The 19,868-nt window shown below is 47.0% G+C and overlaps 1 protein-coding gene across 1 annotated transcript in view; it reads left to right on the top strand.

The window, feature by feature from the left end:
• FNTA (farnesyltransferase, CAAX box, subunit alpha) overlaps positions 1 to 16,449 on the top strand; it is a 30,156-nt gene extending 13,707 nt beyond the window's left edge. The window contains exons 7-9 of the mRNA XM_075352491.1: positions 525 to 587; positions 3,510 to 3,681; positions 13,802 to 16,449. Coding sequence (XP_075208606.1) covers positions 525 to 587; positions 3,510 to 3,681; positions 13,802 to 13,942 — 376 coding nt within the window. The 3' untranslated portion in view covers positions 13,943 to 16,449. The remainder of the gene's footprint in view (positions 1 to 524; positions 588 to 3,509; positions 3,682 to 13,801) is intronic.
• The last annotated feature ends 3,419 nt before the right edge of the window (positions 16,450 to 19,868 follow it).

Genomic DNA, 19,868 nt, shown 5'->3' with positions numbered 1-19,868 from the left:
ATGCCAGCTGTCAATTCACAGCTGACATCAACCCCAAAAATATTACCGCACTAGGGCAATTGGGAAGAGCTGGGTAAAGCGCCAGAATTGGTGCATCTAATGAATGCACTACTTCTGGTGCGGCTGTGTGCTGTTATTTTTAGGCTGAAAACTGCCAAATAACCTTCCCAGCTTTATAACCAGCCAAAGTAAAGCAGACAGCTTGGGGTTCCCTATCCACATTTGATTGCAGAGCAATTGATTGTCCTGCTTTTAGCCTCTTTTGCAGCCCTTTAGCCCTTGCTACAACCATTTTACAGCACCAAAGTTCAGGTCCCCATTGACTGACTTATGAGGTCCGTGTGCCAAACCAGACTTTAACTAAAGTTCTGGCGAACACGAACATCCGCGGATCCTCTCATCCCTAATAAATAAAATATAATCTCAGATATGGTTTTTATTAGTTTTAACGATGTTTATTATATAATATATATTAGTTTTATTATACAAAGTCTATCTGAAGATTACCTCCTTTTATCCCACAGATATGCTCTAGAGATGATCAAGGTTGCTCCTCATAATGAGAGTGCTTGGAACTATTTGCGAGGGTAAGATATTGGATTAGTTCTCTAAGTAGTGTAATTGCAGTTGTTGGCACTAAGCAATTCGTATGTGTGTATTAGAATTGCAGCTATCTTGCCTCTCCTCTTTCAAGAGCTTCAGCAGTTCTGTATAATAATAATAATTTTATTCATTTATATAGCGCTATTAATTCCACAGCGCTTTACATACACTGGTAACACTGTCCCCATTGGGGCTCACAATCTAGAGTCCATATCTGTATGTCTTTGGAGTGTGGGAGGAAACCGGAGTACCCGGAGGAAACCCACGCAAACACGGGGAGAACATACAAACTCCTTGCAGATATTGTCCTTGGTGGCATTTGAGCCCAGGACCTCAGCGCTGCAAGACTGCAGTGCTAACCACTGAGCCACCACAAGACTGCAGTGCTAACAACTGAGCCACCGTGCCGCCCGTATATAGTGAAAATTAATGCAAATAGTTTTTTCTGCTAGTTAGTGTTGGTAATTCTATAATGCATTTAGCAGTGTATAAGATTTCTAAAGGCAATTATCAATCTAAATATTGATTCATTTTTTTTTTCTTTTTCATTACTTTTTCCCTCCTTTTTTTTGTGTTTTTTTATTTATATATTTTAGTCCTGTCCAACAGGTTCAAGGTTTTTTTTCAGGTATAATAGTATGTAAAACAGTCGATAAAGTGCATGGAAAAGATGAGGAATAATCACAGTTCTGGGGTCTCAGGTAACCTGGGCAAAGGATAGGGGAATGAAAAGTATTCTTACTATAAAAGGGTATTCTCATACTTGTCATGTAAAAGCATGGAACCCGCAGTGATGCCTATACACTGTAGACTTCAAGATCCTAAAGATAAGAGGTTTGTTGGGCAGGAGTTTAGCTGATATGTAAAAGCAATTTATATATAAACCCTTAAAACATCATTTTATTGGTAAGCTTAAAACATCCAAAAAAATACACACAATATAGAACCTAAAGTGCACAGGTGGAGAAGGGAGGAGGGTAAAGAATAAAAACCCTAAATGTAAGCCTCCCTCCTATCCACTACCTCACGCGGGGGTTGGCACCCTAAAAAACGATATGGCGCCCCCACTCACCGATGGCTATCCTTGACCTGCCCTAAAATCACCCTAACGGCAGGTATGAAAAGGTGCTCAAAACTGATAAAGTGCAAGAGTGCGGATAGCCAGTGAGGTATAAAAAGAGGATCATGTATGTCCAATTGCCTTGTGCCCGAATTTCCTCACATTGATAGAAGTCCTTATCTTGACATCTGTCTATCACGCTGATTATCAGGCCTCCTGATGACCCTGGAGGGAGAAACGCGTTGAGGCAACCAGAGGCGACAATCGGATCGTGTATTAGTGATGAGTACACCCTATTTTTAGTACCCTGCACTCTGATTAAGCACAGGCACTTTCTGATCTGGATGCTGCTATAAACTATTACTGCATTTCAGTATAAGTGCCCTCTGTTCTTATTGCTATATATGTACCACTATGCACTTTAGGTTCACAGCACAGGCACTATATATATATATATATATATATTATATATATATATATATATATATATATATATATATATATATATATATATATATATATATATATATATATATATATATATATATATATATATATATATTATTGTATGTATATATAGATATATATATATATATTATATTATTGTATGTATATGTATATATATATATATATAATATATATATATATATATATATAATATATATATATATTATTGTGTATGTATGTATTATCTGACAGGGTGCAATAGGGACTCACTTAGCGGTAGCCATCGTGGTGTGGGGGTGCCATACTGTATCGCTTTGTTTAGGGTGCCGACCCCCGCTTGAGGTAGGGAGCAATCAGGTGACAGGTACTAGGGTCCCCCCCTTTTTTTGACCTTCTCCCGCCTAACCTCTGTCAAGAGCCATACCCACCTCACCGATCTATCAATGTGAGGAAATTCGGGCACAAGGCAATTGGACATACACGATCCTCTTTTTATACCTCACTGGCTATCCGCACTCTTGCACTTTATCAGTTTTGAGCACCTTTTCATACCTGCCGTTAGGGTTATTTTAGGGCAGGTCAAGGATAGCCGTCGGTGAGTGGGGGCGCCATATCGTTTTTTAGGGTGCCAACCCCCGCGTGAGGTAGTGGATAGGAGAGAGGCTTACATTTAGGGTTTTTATTCTTTACCCTCTCCTTCTCCACCTGTGCACTTTAGATTCTAGATTGTGTGTATTTTTTGGATGTTTTAAGCTTACCAATAAAATGATGTTTTAAGGGTTTATATATAAATTGTTTCTTCAAACCTTCCCTTCACTTTAATATACTGATATGTAAAAGGTCATTTCCCATGTTTTTGGAAGTTAAGGAGTAGTGGCATTAGTTTGATAGGTATCAAAGAAAAATGAGGTCGCCTTGGTGCTGGCTGTTGGGTTCACGTAAAATCTGGCCAATTTTGTGTGCTGTCTCACTTTTCATGTTTTTCATAGCAGTAATGCATGTCTATAGTCCCACATTCATTGTTCCATCGCAGTGACATGTCAATTGTTTTTGCCATTTGGCTTTTGCACTGCAAAGCTGAGTTTTTGACCAAAGTTCTGCAACAAAAAGGCTGCAGTTTGAACTGCATAGTGCGGACAAGAAACCCAAATTCCCATAGACTTTGCTTGAAAAGCAGAACACAACCATTTTGGCATTAAACGCTGCAGTTGAAAAAGCAGCAAAAAAGCAGGTAAAAAGCAACGTGCGGACATAGCCTAAGGATCCTTGTAGAGGTCTGCGTGATATGGATAGGATGTACAGAAGTAATTTTAGCTGTTGTTTGAGGCTTTTTTTTTTTTTTTTTTTTTTTTTTTTAATTACAAAAGGCTTACTTGCAACCAATGTTTGTTTTTTTTAGAATCTTACAAGATCGAGGCATGTCAGATTATCCAAGACTGTTGGAGCAGATTCAGACTTTGCAGCAAACGCACAGCTCTCCATTACTCTTGGCCTTTCTAATAGATTTATATGATGACATGTTAGAGAAAAAATGTGACAACACAGAAGAAATTTTGAAACAAGCGCTAGAGGTTTGTACTATTTTGTATTTGTTTAATTTTGGGAAAATGTTAAACCCTAACACTAGCTTGACTTTAGTTTATGGTATTATATACAGAGGTACCTCGCTTAACGAGTAACCCACTTAACGAGAATTTCGCTATACAAGCAAAGCTTTCTGTAAATTTGTAACCCGCTTTACGAGAAAGCTTTGCTGTGCGAGCGAAATCCTCACCGCACACACTTCCGGTTCCATACATCCACCGCGCTCTGACCCGCACTTGCAGTTCACACAAACACACACATGTACGCACAAACACGCACGCACGCACATACAGTATTATGCTCACCTTACCTTCCGTTCTACCACCGGGCTCATGGTTCTTGTCGTTCCCGGGTACATCACGGCGAACTAAAAGTACCATGAGGCCGGCGGTGGAACAGAAGGTAAGGTGAGCATATAATATGTGTACCTTCCGTTTCATCGCCGGTCTCCTGGGTCCTGTAGTGCAGTGCGCCGCTCCACTCCAGGCATCGGCATCCATAGCGACGAAGGAGGAACTTCCTGGTTCCTGTCACCGCTACTCAAAGGCAGCGCGCTGGCCAATCAGAGGCAAGAGGCTCTGCCTTTGACGTCAGCGCTCTGGCAGGAAGCTCCGCCCTCGTCGTTATGGTTACCCGATACACGGCCTGCACCGGAGAACAGCAAGTCCCAGGAGACCGGCGATGGAATGGAAGGTAAGGTGAGCATATAATATGTGCGTGTGCATGCGTGCTTGTGTGTTTGTGTGTGTTTGTGTGTGTTTGTACATGTTTGTGTGCCTCTGTGCATGTGTGGAATGATAGAATAGGGGACCAGGATGGGACATTTAACACCTTGTGGAACGAATTGTCAGCATTGCAATTATTTCCTATGGGAAATCTTGCTCTGCTGAACGAGTAACTTGATTAACAACCACACTCCCAGAACGGATTGTTCTCGTTAAGCAAGGTTCCACTGTAGTTGTATTGAAGGAAGTAGGAAACATGGACATTGATAGATCCCAGGCATGGTGATTTATCTACTTTATGCTCACAGTTTTCAATAGACAGATACAGTCCAGTTTGCAGGCTTGTTCAGTTAGACCTGGGGTGTGCAGCATATTGGATCTGAAGGCTACACTGTCAGGTTGAACTAACCCCATGGGATACATTACTAAAGTACTAACTTCTGAGACATTTACTGCATATTGATAGTATAAGCCATACATATCTAATAGGTACTGGCTCCATTTATAGGGCTCTCATATGTCAGTAAGGTAGCAGTACCCTTCTCTTAGGTTTGCAGTCCCGCAAGGTAGATACAATGCATTCAGTGCTCTATGTTGTATTGTACACCAGACGCTGAAATTCTCCACAGTTCCCCTTCTCCCATACACTAAAATGAATATAACTGCACTTAAGCATGGCCATTTCTTCACTTCATCTACTCCTTTCTCTGCTATAGGTTTGAGGACTTACATTCTGCCTAAATATGGCTGATCCAGAAAATGACCATGTTAGATGGGCGGCGGGGTGCGGTGGTAGTCGTGACAGATGCTGCCGGTTTGCTGCAGCACAGCCCTGGGACATTTCTCTGCACCGCGTCTCCCCTCTAGTACAGGGCAAGGGTTGCTGGGACTTGTGGTGCGGGACACTTTCGGGCCGAAGGCCAGGACCAGTTTTCGTTTCTTCTGGGCCACTTCCCAGCTGCCGACTGCAGCAGGCCCCAGTGTCCCCAAACACCACACATGGACACTGTTTCTCCAACATCAACTTCTCTATACTGAACAGTTTATCACGCCATGGGCGGGCACGCTTCTTAAATGTTACAGGGGACATCAATCTTAAATACTGTACTTTTGACATATGCTCCTTCTTTACTCTTCGATCGTGACCTTAGCAACCGGAGCTGCTCTTAATTTGTACATTTTTCCGATCCGCCGTTTCCCTAGTACTCGAGCTCCCGTTGGTGTTCCTAAGCTTCTCCTCCTCTCCTTCAGCTTCACTATCCACGGCAGAATCAAAGGTCTTTCCGGTTAGTCAGGACCTGCTTCTCTCTCAAGGGCCCACTGACCTTTCGCTGATTGAGGGGATTTGTTAGGTCTCCGCCAGGCAATGGCCACCACCCGGGCCACACTGCGTGTCCGGCACCCAGATTCGACCCACAAGGTCATGTCAAATTAGAGTTTTTCGGATGTTCCTCCACCACCCCTCTTACAAACGCAGCCTCTCCCTCAGGGACTCTCCTCACACCAACTGACTTATTAACCGCTCTTTTTCAAACTAAGCCCCTCCCATTCACTAACTCCCTCCAGGCGGGGAGCACCAGGAAAGCCGCTTACACACTGTGGCCACCTAGTGGCCGTTTACTAATACACACACTATACAGGAACAACATCCAGTATATTGCCGGTTTGCAGGTCTGGTGTGGGCTGAGCTCTGCACCCCCCTTACAACAACACCATTCATAATTAGGGTATGTGCGCACGTTGCTTTTTACCTGCTTTTTACCTGCTTTTTTGCTGCTTTTTCTTCTGCGCTGTTTAATGCCAAAATGGATGTGTTCTTCTATTCAAGCAAAGTCTATGGGAATTTGGGTTTCTTGTTCACACTATGTTGTTCAAAATGCTGCCTTTTTGTGGCAGAACTTTGGTCAAAAACTCAGCTTTTCAAAGAAGCAACATGTCAATTGTTTTTGCCATTTGGGTTTTGCACTGCAAAGCTGAGTTTCTTTTTCGCTCTATTGGGAGACCCAGACAATTGGTGCATAGGCTATGCCTCCGGAGGCCGCACAAAGTACTACACTTAAAAGTGTTAGGCCCCTCCCCTTCTGCCTATACACCCCCCGTGCTCCCACGGGCTGCTCAGTTTTTTGCTTTGTGCGAAGGAGGTCAGACACGCACAGCACAGCTCCACAGATTGGTCAGCAGCAGCTGCTGACTATGTCGGATGGAAGAAAAGTGGGCCCATATAGGGCCCCCAGCATGCTCCCTTCTCACCCCACTCTTGTCGGCGGTGTTGTTAAGGTTGAGGTATCCATTGCGGGTACGGAGGCTGGAGCCCACATGCTGCTTTCCTTCCCCATCCCCCTCTGGGCTCTGGGTGAAGTGGGATCTTACCGGTCTCCAGGCACTGAGACCGCGCTTCATCCACAACTCCTGTGGAGCCTGATGGATAGGAGCCGAGTATCGTTCAGGGACATGGCCCTGCATCTTGGAGGTACTCTGTATCCCTGTGGGGACCGCGCACGGCATCACCTCAGCTTTGCTGGGTGTGCTAGTGCACCGGGGACCGCGGCGCTGACCGGGTCTATATGTGCCATTACACACTCAGCGTCGCTGAGTGTGTTTATATGTAAGGGCTACCGCACTAACCGCCGCTGCCATGGGACACTGCGGCGCGGCTGGGACTTGTAGTTCGCCGGGGACTTTCACACCGGCCGCGCTTTTACGGCGGCCGCGTTTATTACTAGAGTCCCCGGCTTCCTTGCGGCCTAGTTTACTTTTCTCCCGCCCTCAGCCCTGACAGGCAGGGGGAAGGGCGGGACGCTGCACGGAGCGAGCAGCTCTGAGGGCTGGAGTATGATTTACATACTCCACCCCCCTCACTGTGCACGGTGTGAGCACCAGTTCGCGCTCTCTCGGCCACGCCCACAGCTCCCTCATCTCGTCAGGACGCCGCAGCCATTCCTGTCAGCTCCACCGACGCTGCAGAAGAGGGACAAGTCCTGGGAGACCCAGACACGGTCTCTGGTGGCCTCACAACCGCTTTAGGCGGCTGGTAAGCAGCACCTGTTGGTGCTAGCCCCATGGTGCTGTAGTGTATTGGTACATTATTTGTGTATCATATATACTTTACACTGTATGAGCACAGTGCATTCTGGCTATATACCCTTTTGTGTAACTCAAGGAAAACTATAGCATGGCGCCCACAAAAGGCAGGGGTGCCAAAACACAGGCTTATTATGCTGCCTGCGCCGCTTGTAAGACCCCACTACCGGCAGGTTCCACTGACCCTCATTGTGTGCAGTGTTCGACCCCTGTGCCACTTCTTCAGCCGGAGCCTATGCTAAGAGGGGCCCAGGGGGAGACACCTGTTGACACTGTCCAGGTGACGGGGACTGAGTTTGCTAAACTCTCTGAGACTATGGCTAAGATACTAGAAGCCTTGCAGTCCAGGCCGGTATCTCAGCAACGGGACCCTGTTGAATCGTTGTTCCCGGGCCCCCCTCAGTTGGACCAACAATGTCCTCCCGGGGTATCTCCTACATCCCAGTCTGAGGGTTCTGACTTAGACCCCAGCCCCAGATTGACTACGCGGGCTCGCTTAGAATTTCCCTCGACATCATATTGTTTAGGGTCTCAGCGGGGGGAATCTTTGGTTGATGATGCGGAGACAGCTGATCAGGATTCTGATCCTGAGAGCGCTCTCAATCTTAATACTCCAGACGGGGACGCCATAGTAAACGATCTTATTGCGTCCATCCATCAGTTGCTGGATATTTCTCCCTCAGCCCCTCCGGCGGAGGAGTCAGCTTCTCAGCAGGAGAAATTTCGTTTCAGGTTTCCCAAGCGGACACAGAGTATGTTTCTAGACCACTCTGATTTCAGAGAGGCAATCCAGAATCACCATGCTTGTCCAGATAAGCGTTTTTTCTAAGCGCCTTAAGGATACACGTTATCCTTTCCCCCCGGACGTGGTTAAAGGTTGGACTCAATGTCCCAAAGTGGATCCTCCAATCTCCAGACTGGCGGCTAGATCCATACTTGCAGTGGAAGATGGGGCCTCGCTCAAAGATGCCACTGACAGGCAGATGGAGCTCTGGTGGAAATCCATCTATGAAGCTATCGGAGCTTCTTTTGCCCCAGCATTCGCAGCCGTATGGGCGCTGCAAGCTATCTCAGCAGGTCAAGCGCAAATTGAAGTAGCCACTTGCACGGCCGCGCCACAAGTGGCATCCATTACCACCCAGACCTCGGCAATTGCGTCTTACGCTATTAATGCTGTCCTGGACTTTGTGAGCCGTACGGCGGTGGCGACCGCCAATTCGGTGGTACTCCGCAGGGCCTTGTGGCTACGGGAATGGAAGGCAGATTCTGCTTCCAAAAAGCGCTTAACCAGTTTGCCAATTTCTGGCGACAGGCTGTTTGGCGAGCGTCTGGATGAAATCATCAAACAATCCAAGGGAAAGGATACATCCTTACCCCAGCCCAAACAGAACATTCCCCAACAGAGGAGAGGGCAGGCGAGGTTTCGGTCCTTTCGGGGCGCGGGCAGGTCCCAATTCTCCTCGTCCAAAAGGTCTCAGAAAGAACAAAGGAACTCTGATGCATGGCGGTCTAAGTCACGTCCTAAAAAGAACATTGGAGGCACCGCTAACAAGGCGGCTTCCTCATGACTTTCGACCTCCTCTAGTAGCATCCTCGGTCGGTGGCAGGCTCTCCCGCTTTTGCGACGCCTGGCTGCCACAAATAAAAGACCGCTGGGTGAGAGACATTCTGTCTCACGGTTACAAGATTGAGTTCACCTCTCGTCCCACGACTCGATTCTTCAGGTCTTCTCCGCCTCCCGAGAGAGCCGAGGCTCTTCTGCAGGCGCTGGGCACTCTGAAGGCAGAAGGAGTGGTGGTCCCTGTTCCTCTTCATCAACAGGGCCACGGTTTTTACTCCAACTTGTTTGTGGTCCCAAAGAAGGACGGGTCTTTCCGTCCTGTCCTAGACCTGAAACTTCTCAACAAACACGTAAAGACCAGACGGTTCCGGATGGAATCCCTTCGCTCCGTCATCGCCTCAATGTCCCAAGGAGATTTCCTTGCATCGATCGATATCAAAGATGCTTATCTCCACGTACCGATTGCTCCAGAGCACCAGCGCTTCTTGCGCTTCGCCATAGGAAACGAACACCTGCAGTTCGTGGCACTGCCATTCGGCCTGGCAACAGCCCCACGGGTTTTCACCAAGGTTATGGCTACTGTAGTAGCGGTCCTCCATTCTCAGGGTCACTCGGTGATCCCGTACTTGGACGATCTGTTGATCAAGGCACCCTCTCAAGAGGCATGCCAACACAGCCTCGACGCTACCCTGGAGACTCTCCAGAGTTTCGGGTGGATCATCAATTTTCCAAAGTCAAATCTGACACCGGCCCAATCGCTCACATACCTTGGCATGGAGTTTCATACCCTCTCAGCGATAGTGAAGCTTCCGCTGATCAAGCAGCGGTCACTACAGACAGGGGTACAATCTCTCCTTCAAGGCCAGTCACACCCCTTGAGGCGCCTCATGCACTTCCTGGGGAAGATGGTGGCAGCAATGGAAGCAGTCCCTTTCGCGCAGTTTCACCTGCGTCCTCTTCAATGGGACATCCTACGCAAATGGGACAGGAAGCCGACGTCCCTCGACAGGACCGTCTCCCTCTCTCAGGCGACCAAAGCTTCCCTTCGGTGGTGGCTTCTTCCCACTTCATTATCGAAGGGGAAATCCTTCCTACCCCCATCCTGGGAAGTAGTCACGACGGACGCAAGTCTGTCAGGGTGGGGAGCGGTTTTTCTCCACCACAGGACTCAGGGTACGTGGTCCCGGCAAGAGTCCTCGCTTCAGATCAATGTTCTGGAAATTCGGGCAGTGTATCTTGCCCTGAAAGCGTTCCAGCAGTGGCTGGAAGGCAAGCAGATCCGAATTCAGTCGGACAATTCCACAGCGGTGGCATACATCAACCACCAAGGCGGCACACGCAGTCGACAAGCCTTCCAGGAAGTCCGGCGGATTTTGATGTGGGTGGAAGCCACGGCCTCCACCATATCCGCAGTTCACATCCCAGGCGTGGAAAACTGGGAAGCAGATTATCTCAGTCGCCAGGGCATGGACGCAGGGGAATGGTCCCTTCACCCGGACGTGTTTCAGGAGATCTGTTGCCGCTGGGGGGTGCCGGACGTCGACCTCATGGCGTCCCGGCACAACAACAAGGTACCAACGTTCATGGCACGGTCTCAAGATCCCAGAGCTCTGGCGGCAGACGCCTTAGTTCAGGATTGGTCGCAGTTTCAGCTCCCTTATGTGTTTCCTCCGCTGGCACTGTTGCCCAGAGTGTTACGCAAGATCAGGGCCGACTGCCGCCGCGCCATCCTCGTCGCTCCAGACTGGCCGAGGAGGTCGTGGTACCCGGATCTGTGGCATCTCACGGTCGGCCAACCGTGGGCACTACCAGACCGACCAGACTTGCTGTCTCAAGGGCCGTTTTTCCATCTGAATTCTGCGGCCCTCAACCTGACTGTGTGGCCATTGAGTCCTGGATCCTAGCGTCTTCAGGGTTATCTCAAGAAGTCATTGCCACTATGAGACAGGCTAGGAAACCAACGTCCGCCAAGATCTACCACAGGACGTGGAAAATTTTCCTGTCGTGGTGCTCTGCTCAGGGTTTTTCTCCCTGGCCATTTGCATTACCTACTTTTCTGTCCTTCCTTCAATCTGGACTGGAAAAGGGTTTGTCGCTCGGTTCCCTTAAGGGACAAGTTTCAGCGCTCTCTGTGTTTTTCCAGAAGCGCCTAGCTAGACTTCCACAGGTACGCACGTTCCTGCAGGGAGTTTGTCACATCGTTCCACCTTACAAGCGGCCGTTAGAACCCTGGGATCTAAACAGGGTGCTGATGGTTCTTCAGAAACCACCATTCGAGCCAATGAGAGATATCTCCCTCTCACGACTTTCGCAGAAAGTGGTTTTTCTAGTAGCAGTCACTTCTCTTCGGAGAGTGTCTGAGCTAGCAGCGTTGTCGTGCAAAGCCCCTTTTCTGGTTTTTCACCAGGACAAGGTGGTTCTACGTCCGGTTCCGGAATTTCTCCCTAAGGTGGTATCCCCCTTTCATCTCAATCAGGATATTTCCTTACCCTCTTTTTATCCTCATCCAGTTCACCAATGTGAAAAGGATTTGCACTTGTTAGATCTGGTGAGAGCACTCAGACTCTACATTTCTCGTACGGCGCCCCTGCGCCGCTCGGATGCACTCTTTGTCCTTGTCGCTGGCCAGCGTAAAGGGTCACAGGCTTCCAAATCAACCCTGGCTCGGTGGATCAAGGAGCCAATTATCGAAGCTTACCGTTCGGCTGGGCTTCCGGTTCCCTCAGGGCTGAAGGCCCATTCTACCAGAGCCGTGGGAGCATCCTGGGCTTTGAGGCACCAGGCTGCGGCTCAACAGGTGTGTCAGGCGGCTACCTGGTCGAGCCTGCACACTTTCACGAAGCACTATCAGGTGCATACCTATGCTGCGGCGGATGCCAGCCTAGGTAGACGAGTCCTTCAGGCGGCGGTTGCCCACCTGTAGGAAAGGGCCGTTTTACGGCTCTCTTACGAGGTATTATTTTACCCACCCAGGGACTGCTTTTGGACGTCCCAATTGTCTGGGTCTCCCAATAGAGCGAAAAAGAAGGGAATTTTGTTTACTTACCGTAAATTCCTTTTCTTCTAGCTCTAATTGAGAGACCCAGCACCCGCCCCTGTTTTTTTGTGTACACATGTTGTTCATGTTGAATGGTTTCAGTTCTCCGAGTTTCCTTCGGATTGAAGTTACTTTAAACCAGTTTATAATTATTTTTCCTCCTTCTTGCTTTTGCACCAAAACTGAGCAGCCCGTGGGAGCACGGGGGGTGTATAGGCAGAAGGGGAGGGGCCTAACACTTTTAAGTGTAGTACTTTGTGCGGCCTCCGGAGGCATAGCCTATACACAAATTGTCTGGGTCTCCCAATTAGAGCTAGAAGAAAAGGAATTTACGGTAAGTAAACAAAATTCCCTTCTTTTGACCAAAGTTCTGCCACAAAAAGGCAGCATTTTGAACAACATAGTGTGAACAAGAAACCCAAATTCCCATAGACTTTGCTTGAATAGAAGAACACATCCATTTTGGCATTAAACAGCGCAGAAGAAAAAGCAGCAAAAAAGCAGGTAAAGAGCAGGTAAAAAGCAACGTGCGCACATACCCTTAGTCATCATCACGATGTTACACCACACAATGCAGATGGTTGAGGGTCACACAGAAGGGTATTGCTGGCCACAGGTTGTGCACCCCTGAGTTACATTTCTTTTGTAATGCCATTTAGAACAGTGAAAGCACATCAATAAAGTCAGATAATAAAAATAAGAAAACTATCATTAATATCTAATAGGAATATAGCTATAACTTTATTGAGAGTGAGCGAGAATGCTAAAATTTTAATGTATTATATTACAATTTGACTCTTTAAATCTGTGATCACTTGATCTCTGGTACAATACACTCCAATACTGGTAGAACGTGGTAGGAGTACAAACATGGCAAACTTCATTAAGCCGCCAGCTGCCATGACAATCAATCAGCATCCCATAATGCCATCTCTTGGGGTTCGCTCACATGATTGTATAACATATGAGGGATATCCAATATTTTATCTGATAGCCCTTGGACTATTTTACTATGGGGCAGTGCTGATCAGCGTTTCATTGTTTGTTTTTTTTTTTTGTTTTTTTTTCTTGTGCCGATTCAGCCTGATCATGCTGTGTCGGTGCATCTTGGACTTTGGGCACCCATTCAAGACAGATGCGTAGAAGTCATTGGACTGTACACAGATGACCTCCGAGGGCAGTACAATTTCTGTAGACTCGTAGAATTTAGAAGATTGGAGAACTTTTCATCTCCTCCTCCGAGCACTGTGCTCTTAATCTGCACCACATGGCAGAAAAACGCAGTGAAAACCCCCATAAAGAATGCACCAAAAAACGAAGAGTGCGGGCAAGGCGTTACTTTGATTTTCCGGTGTAAACAAGTATTTATACGACCGCCAATCAGTAAAAGTTTACAGATCAGCGGATGTATCTTGTGGCTGGCCGATCCATCTAACTGACCTTAAGTGCATCGTCAATATGGCCAAGTACTGACATTTAAATAAACAAATTCTAAATTTTAGTATACAAAACATACTTTTTTTTTCTTTTTACATAAGTGAATACATGACTTTCCTAAACTATACATTTACGTCACTTGACTATTTATTTCGTAACTCAGCTAGTTTAACCTTTTATAAACAATTCTTTACATTGCACAACTAATTTATAGCAAAATGAAGTCAATACATCCATGTTAATACAATATGCCATTTTCTTTTTAGCTCTGTGAGATCCTGGCCAAAGAGAAGGACACCATTAGAACAGAATACTGGCGATACATCGGGCGGTCTCTTCAGGCAAAATATGACACAAACCCATCACAGAAAGAAGAATTTAATTTGGTGGAAAATGAAGTGCAATGAAAGGAAATAGACAATTTAACATATTTTCATATTTTTACAAGTACATCTAACTAAATGTGTCACTGATTAATCTTACTAATTCTCTTACAGGAAGGCTAACAAGTTCTGTATCACTGCTCCGGCAGCACACGCTGCTGCTTGTGAGAATTGCATAGCTTTGCAGTGCACGGTGGCTTCAAGCTTCTCTAGAAGTGAACGTTTGTCATTAGAAAATCTGCCACTTTAAAGCCTGTACTGGTATCTAGTCGTATTAATGGTTAAACTAGTGCATGCAAATAACAGGTTTGCAATATTAAAGGAGAACTTCGAAAATGGAGCATATGAAGGTCTTTGGGGTGTGCCATAGACATGCAATAGAATTATTAAAAGTATATATGTTTTATAGAGTAAACTTTCAGTAATTTTTTTGTTTTAGGAGCTTTATATCTGGGCAGATCTGTGGGAGGTCTGGGTCCTAGGGCCCCATTCACGCCTCAGTTTTTTTTGCCGTCAGTCACAATCCGTTTTCTCGACGGATCCGTCGCAGATTGTGGCAAAACTGATGCGACGGATCCGTTTTTCGACTGATCAGACTAGCTGGGGGCTAAATAATAAATGGAGCATACTCAGTTCAAAAAAACTGATCCTGTGCCCCATAGGCTTCCATTCTACCAAACAATGGAGGGCTACTGATCCGTCACTGTCCATTTTTTCGACAGACAAAAAATGTTACTTTCTCCGGTGTCTCCATCCAACGGACAAACAATTTTTGACGGATCCGTCAAGCGACTGATGAAACGTGAGGCCATCCTTCGATAATACAAGTCGACGAGAAAAAAACTGATCCAGCGACATTAGTCGCTGGATCCGTTTTTTTTTGGTTTTTTTTTTTAAATTCGACAGATTGTGACTGACAGCAAAAAAACGATGTGTGTAAGGGGCCTAAGACTGCCCTCCGATCACTCAAAAGATGTCCGAGATGTGTGCGCTCCTGTCTCCTGCCCTGCAAAGATGCCTGAGTTCCCTGCATCCAAACCCCTAATGATCTGCTTAGAATTAGACAGTATTAAATTAGAAAAAATATCCAAAACATAACGTAATCACCTCTGGATCCTGAATAGTAATAAGTGCTGTGGTTATAGGGGAACATTCTGTGACTCACTGTCCATAACTTGCCTATTAATGCACAGTGATATAGATTTACATGGATCTTGAGCTACACAATGACAGCACTCTTACAAAGACCACAGTGCCCTCGGAAACTGATATTTGGCCCACCATTACATATCACATCTACAATAAAAAAAAAATTGTGGATCACTGTCCATAAAAATTTTTTATTTGCAAATGGATTTTAAAAATATCTACAGTAATAATGTTATCCCATGTACTGTGGTGCCAACTAGTGATGAATGTGTATATAGCAACGTGAAGGTCCATCTTCTGTACTGAATGCTGCATACTGATTGCTCAGCCAATAGAAATAAGTTTGTGTCCGACAAGCTGTTCCTATTGGCTGCTCTGCAGTGATCAGAGAATACGTATATGGAGAGTGTGTATATCAGCAATAGGGATGATCGCATACCTCAAATATTCGGCTTCGTGAATATTTGCCGAATAACTCGCTGCTATTCGCAAATATTTGATGCGCAATGTAAGTCTATGGGAAACCCGAATAACAACTATTCGAGCTTGCTATAGACTTACATTGCGCATCGAATATTCGCATAGCGGCGACCTATTCATCGGATATTCGCAAAGCCGAATATTTGAGGTATTCAATCATCCCTAATCAGCAACTCTAGCTGGACCCGCACATTTCTGTATACTATGAACACCAGGTCATAAATTATTCACTGAAGACGTATGAACGTTTCTTTACAAATGATTCATTTATTATGAGCTATACACTGGATGTAATGGTGAACCAACCCTTTATGGCTAGGGCTACCCTACAACTTGGCTTGTTGAAGTGGATTGTTTTTTTACCCACACAGTTACTTATAACGGCACTGACATACGCACGGTCATAATGATCAGAAAATCACAAAGTGCTGAATTCACCTGACAGCCAGAAGAATCACACCTAATGAAGTCCCACATGCTCTTCTTTTGTAGAAGTTTTACTTTTAACCAGGACTTTCCTTTGGAAAAACAAGACTTAAAAGTGGATCTGTAACCAGATTTTACAGTACACTATGAATTCTATAAATCTAGATCTGATGAGGCTGGTGTAATTATTTTGAAAATGCATGTCAGAAAGGATTATATAACCATTTTATGATTTTATTTTTCCTCAACCTTAAATAAAGTTAATATGCATCTTCTATTGTAAAATTTGGTGGCAGATCCGCTTCCTTGTTTCTAACCTTTTTTTCTTGGAATAAATTAAGAGAAATGTGTAATGTGCGTGTGCTTTATATACATATCCTTTCATTGTTATGGCACCTTGATTTGATAGCAAGTCAGAGCAGATGACGAGAAGAGAGCCAAATATATTTAATAAATATACATAGATATTTACCGTACATACTATATCAATTTGTGTTGCTAAGTTCTGTATAGAGCATTGTAGAGTGATGGTTTACAGTGACATTTTGATAATTATCAAACACATTAATGGGAAGATCTCATCAGAAAATGACCTATCATTTACATTTAGGTAAATTTTATTTTCTTTATCGTTCCTTTGGGAGACCCAAACCATGGGTGTTTAGCTTCTGCCTCCTAGGACACACAAAGTACTACACTTAAAAGTGCAGCTCCTCCCTCTGAGCTTATACACCCCCTGGTAGCCAGTCCTAGCCAGTTTATTGCTTTGTGTCAGGAGGCATACATCCACACATGCATTCTCATCTGATTTGTTTGACTTTTGGAAAGAGTTTGAGGAAAAGCGGGTCCATGTCTGGACCCCCGGCATGTCCCTTCTCACCCCACTGTGTCGGCGGTGTTGTTAAGGTTGATTTACAAGGCTGCAGCCTTACATGCCGCGCTCCTTCACCATCCCTTCTGGGCTCTGGCTTGAAGTGGGAGCCAGCACGGTCTCCATGCCTGGCAGGAGTCCGGTCTCCATCCACAGCCCCTTGAGGATTCTGTTGGACCGGAGCACTCATCCCCAGGGACATGGCCCTGCGTCTCAGCAGCTAAGTACCTGAGACGTTTATGTTGGGGGTCCCGGTTCTTTATTGTAAGGGGAGAGTATGCTGGATGTGATTGTTTTAACTTTTCCGGCGGATTCTCTAGCTTTTGCCTGAGAACCGTGCCGATGGTGCCTGCTTGTCGGCCTCGCCGCTTAAATTTAGGCCCCGGCTTCGCCGGAGGCCTAGTTTCATTTTCCTGCCCTCGCATGTCACTCATGCAGAGGGACAGGTTCGGCTCCTCCCGGCGGCCGTTCTACACAGGGGAGGGACACTCCCCACTGCTGGGGTGTCCCTCCTTCCCTGCAGGACTCTCTAGCCCTCCAGTTTCCGCTCTTTTATAGGAACGCCCCCTAGTCATTTCTCAGGCAGAGTTCACTCTGCTCTGGGACATCCTGCATTCTGCATCTCTGCTGAGGTGCTGCGACTGGGGGACCGGGCTTCGGGATCTGGAGGGCACACAACACCGCGCTCAGCGGTCTAGTAAGCCACAGCTGGTCTCCGGTTGTGGACCTCTGTATATTCTCCCTGGGGTTCATTCTTTGCAAAGCCCCCACTCCAGCAGCATGTCTCACACAAGGAGCAAGGCTCCAAAGCTTTATTCTGCATGTAAGCTCCTGCTGCCTGAGCCGAGCATTTATCCACACTGTGATGGTTGCTCTAACTTAGCGGTGCCACAGCCTGGAGTCTCACCCCCAGTGGTCTCTCAGGCTGCTGCTGCACCTGTGACTGAACCCCCGGCCTGGGTAGAGTCCTTTTCTAGGTCCATATCCCAGTCATTTGCTGAGTCCATGGGACTTTTGACCAGGACTTTGATGAATATGCATCAGCCTCCCTCACAGGGTGCCTCTAATACTCTTGACAGAGGACTCCTATCCTCTGACCTCCGTCCATCGGAGCTCACGGAGGATTCATCATCTGATCCCAGACCCCGTCCTTCTAAGAGAAGGCGCAGGGTTTCCTCCCCCTCCCCATCCCACGGCTCTGTCTCAAGAGCTGACTCTCAAGATGAGGAGGATGCCCTCACTGGGGGCTCGGAGGCTATGTATCCCATCGATTTCTCTGAGGGTGACTCAGATCTTAGTGATTTGATTGCTTCTATAATTCTGTGCTGGATCTCAATCCGCCAGTATCAGAGGAGCAACTCTCTTTGGCAGAAAAACATCAGTTTACCTCGCCTAAGAGAGTGAAGAGTGTGTTCTTTAACCACTCCAGTTTTCAGACCGCTGTGACCAAACCCAGGGCCTGCCCTGATAAACGCTTTCCAAAGCGTGGTTCTGATGACCGGTTTCCATTTCCACCTGAGGTGGTCAAGGAGTGGTCTCACTCCCCAAAGGTAGACCCTCCGGTGTCTAGGCTATCAGCCCGGACCGTTGTGTCGGTGGCTGACGGCACCTCACTTAAGGATTCCACTGACCGTCAGATTGACCTTCTGGCCAAATCTGTGGATGAAGCTGCGAGGGCCGCGTTTTCCCCGACTTTTGCAGCAGTGTGGGCTCTCAAAGCCATCTCTGCTTCTCTAGAGGAGATGCATTCCCTCACCAAGGAATCTATGCCTGAGATGGTTACCTTAACTGCTCAGGCTTCAGCTTTCTCATCTTATGCCATGTCTGCCATGCTAGAGGCTGCTCACCGCACTGCGGTGGCTTCAGCTAATTCTCTTGTTATCCGCAGGATTTTGTGGCTTCGAGAGTGGAAGGCAGATGCTTCTTCCAAGAAGTTTCTTGCTGGGCTCCCTTTTGCTGGTTCACGGCTGTTTGGTGAACAGCTGGATGAAATCATTAAAGAAGCTACTGGCGGGAAGAGTACTTCCATGCCACAAACCAAGACCAGGAAACCCGCCCAGGGTAGGAATCAATCGAGGTTTCGTTCCTTTCGTTCCTCCAACTGGTCATCCTCTAAGCCTTCCGCCTCGTCCGCTAACTCAGCCAAGGATCAGAAATCCAACTGGCGCCCAAAAGCGCGTCCGCAGAAGACCGCAGGAGGTTCTGCCACTAAGGCAGCTTCCTCATGACTCTCGGCCCGCTCCAGCCACGTCCTTAGTCGGTGGCAGGCTCTCCCACTTTGGCGACGCTTGGTTAAAGCAAGTCTCCGATCAGTGGGTGAGAGACATCATATCTCACGGCTACAGGATAGAATTCTCTTCCAGCCCTCCAAACAGATTTTTTCTCTCAACTTCCCCCTGCTCCAAGGCCGCCGCCTTCTCGCAGGCCGTGGCGTCCTTGCAGGCAAACGGAGTGATTGTCCCAGTTCCCGCTCAGGAACGGTTCAGAGGTTTTTACTCAAATCTCTTCCTAGTTCCAAAAAAGGACGGTACCTTCCGGCCCATCCTGGATCTCAAGCTTCTCAACAAGCATGTCCGGGTGCGGCGTTTTCGCATGGAGTCTCTGCGATCAGTCATTGCCTCTATGACCCAAGGGGAGTTCCTGGCGTCCATCGACATCAGAGATGCCTATCTACATGTGCCAATCGCAGTGTCACATCAGCGTTGGTTACGTTTTGCGATAGGAGAGGATCATTTCCAATTCGTGGCTCTCCCCTTCGGGTTAGCCACGGCCCCTCGGGTATTCACCAAGGTCATGGCGGCAGTGATTGCGGTCCTGCACCTCCAGGGGTTAGCAGTGCTTCCTTATCTGGACGACCTTCTGGTCAAGGGTCCATCCAGCGCAGACTGTCAGCGGAGTGTTTCGCTCACTCTCGCCACCCTAGCCCAATTCGGGTGGATTGTCAATCTTCCCAAATCCACTCTGACTCCGACCCAGAGTCTCACGTACCTAGGGATGCAGTTCGATACTTTGCCGGCACTTGTG

This window comes from Anomaloglossus baeobatrachus, chromosome 1, assembly GCF_048569485.1.
Source record: "Anomaloglossus baeobatrachus isolate aAnoBae1 chromosome 1, aAnoBae1.hap1, whole genome shotgun sequence".
NCBI classification, from domain to species: Eukaryota; Metazoa; Chordata; class Amphibia; order Anura; family Aromobatidae; genus Anomaloglossus; species Anomaloglossus baeobatrachus.
This window is presented reverse-complemented; position numbering and strand designations above follow the sequence as displayed.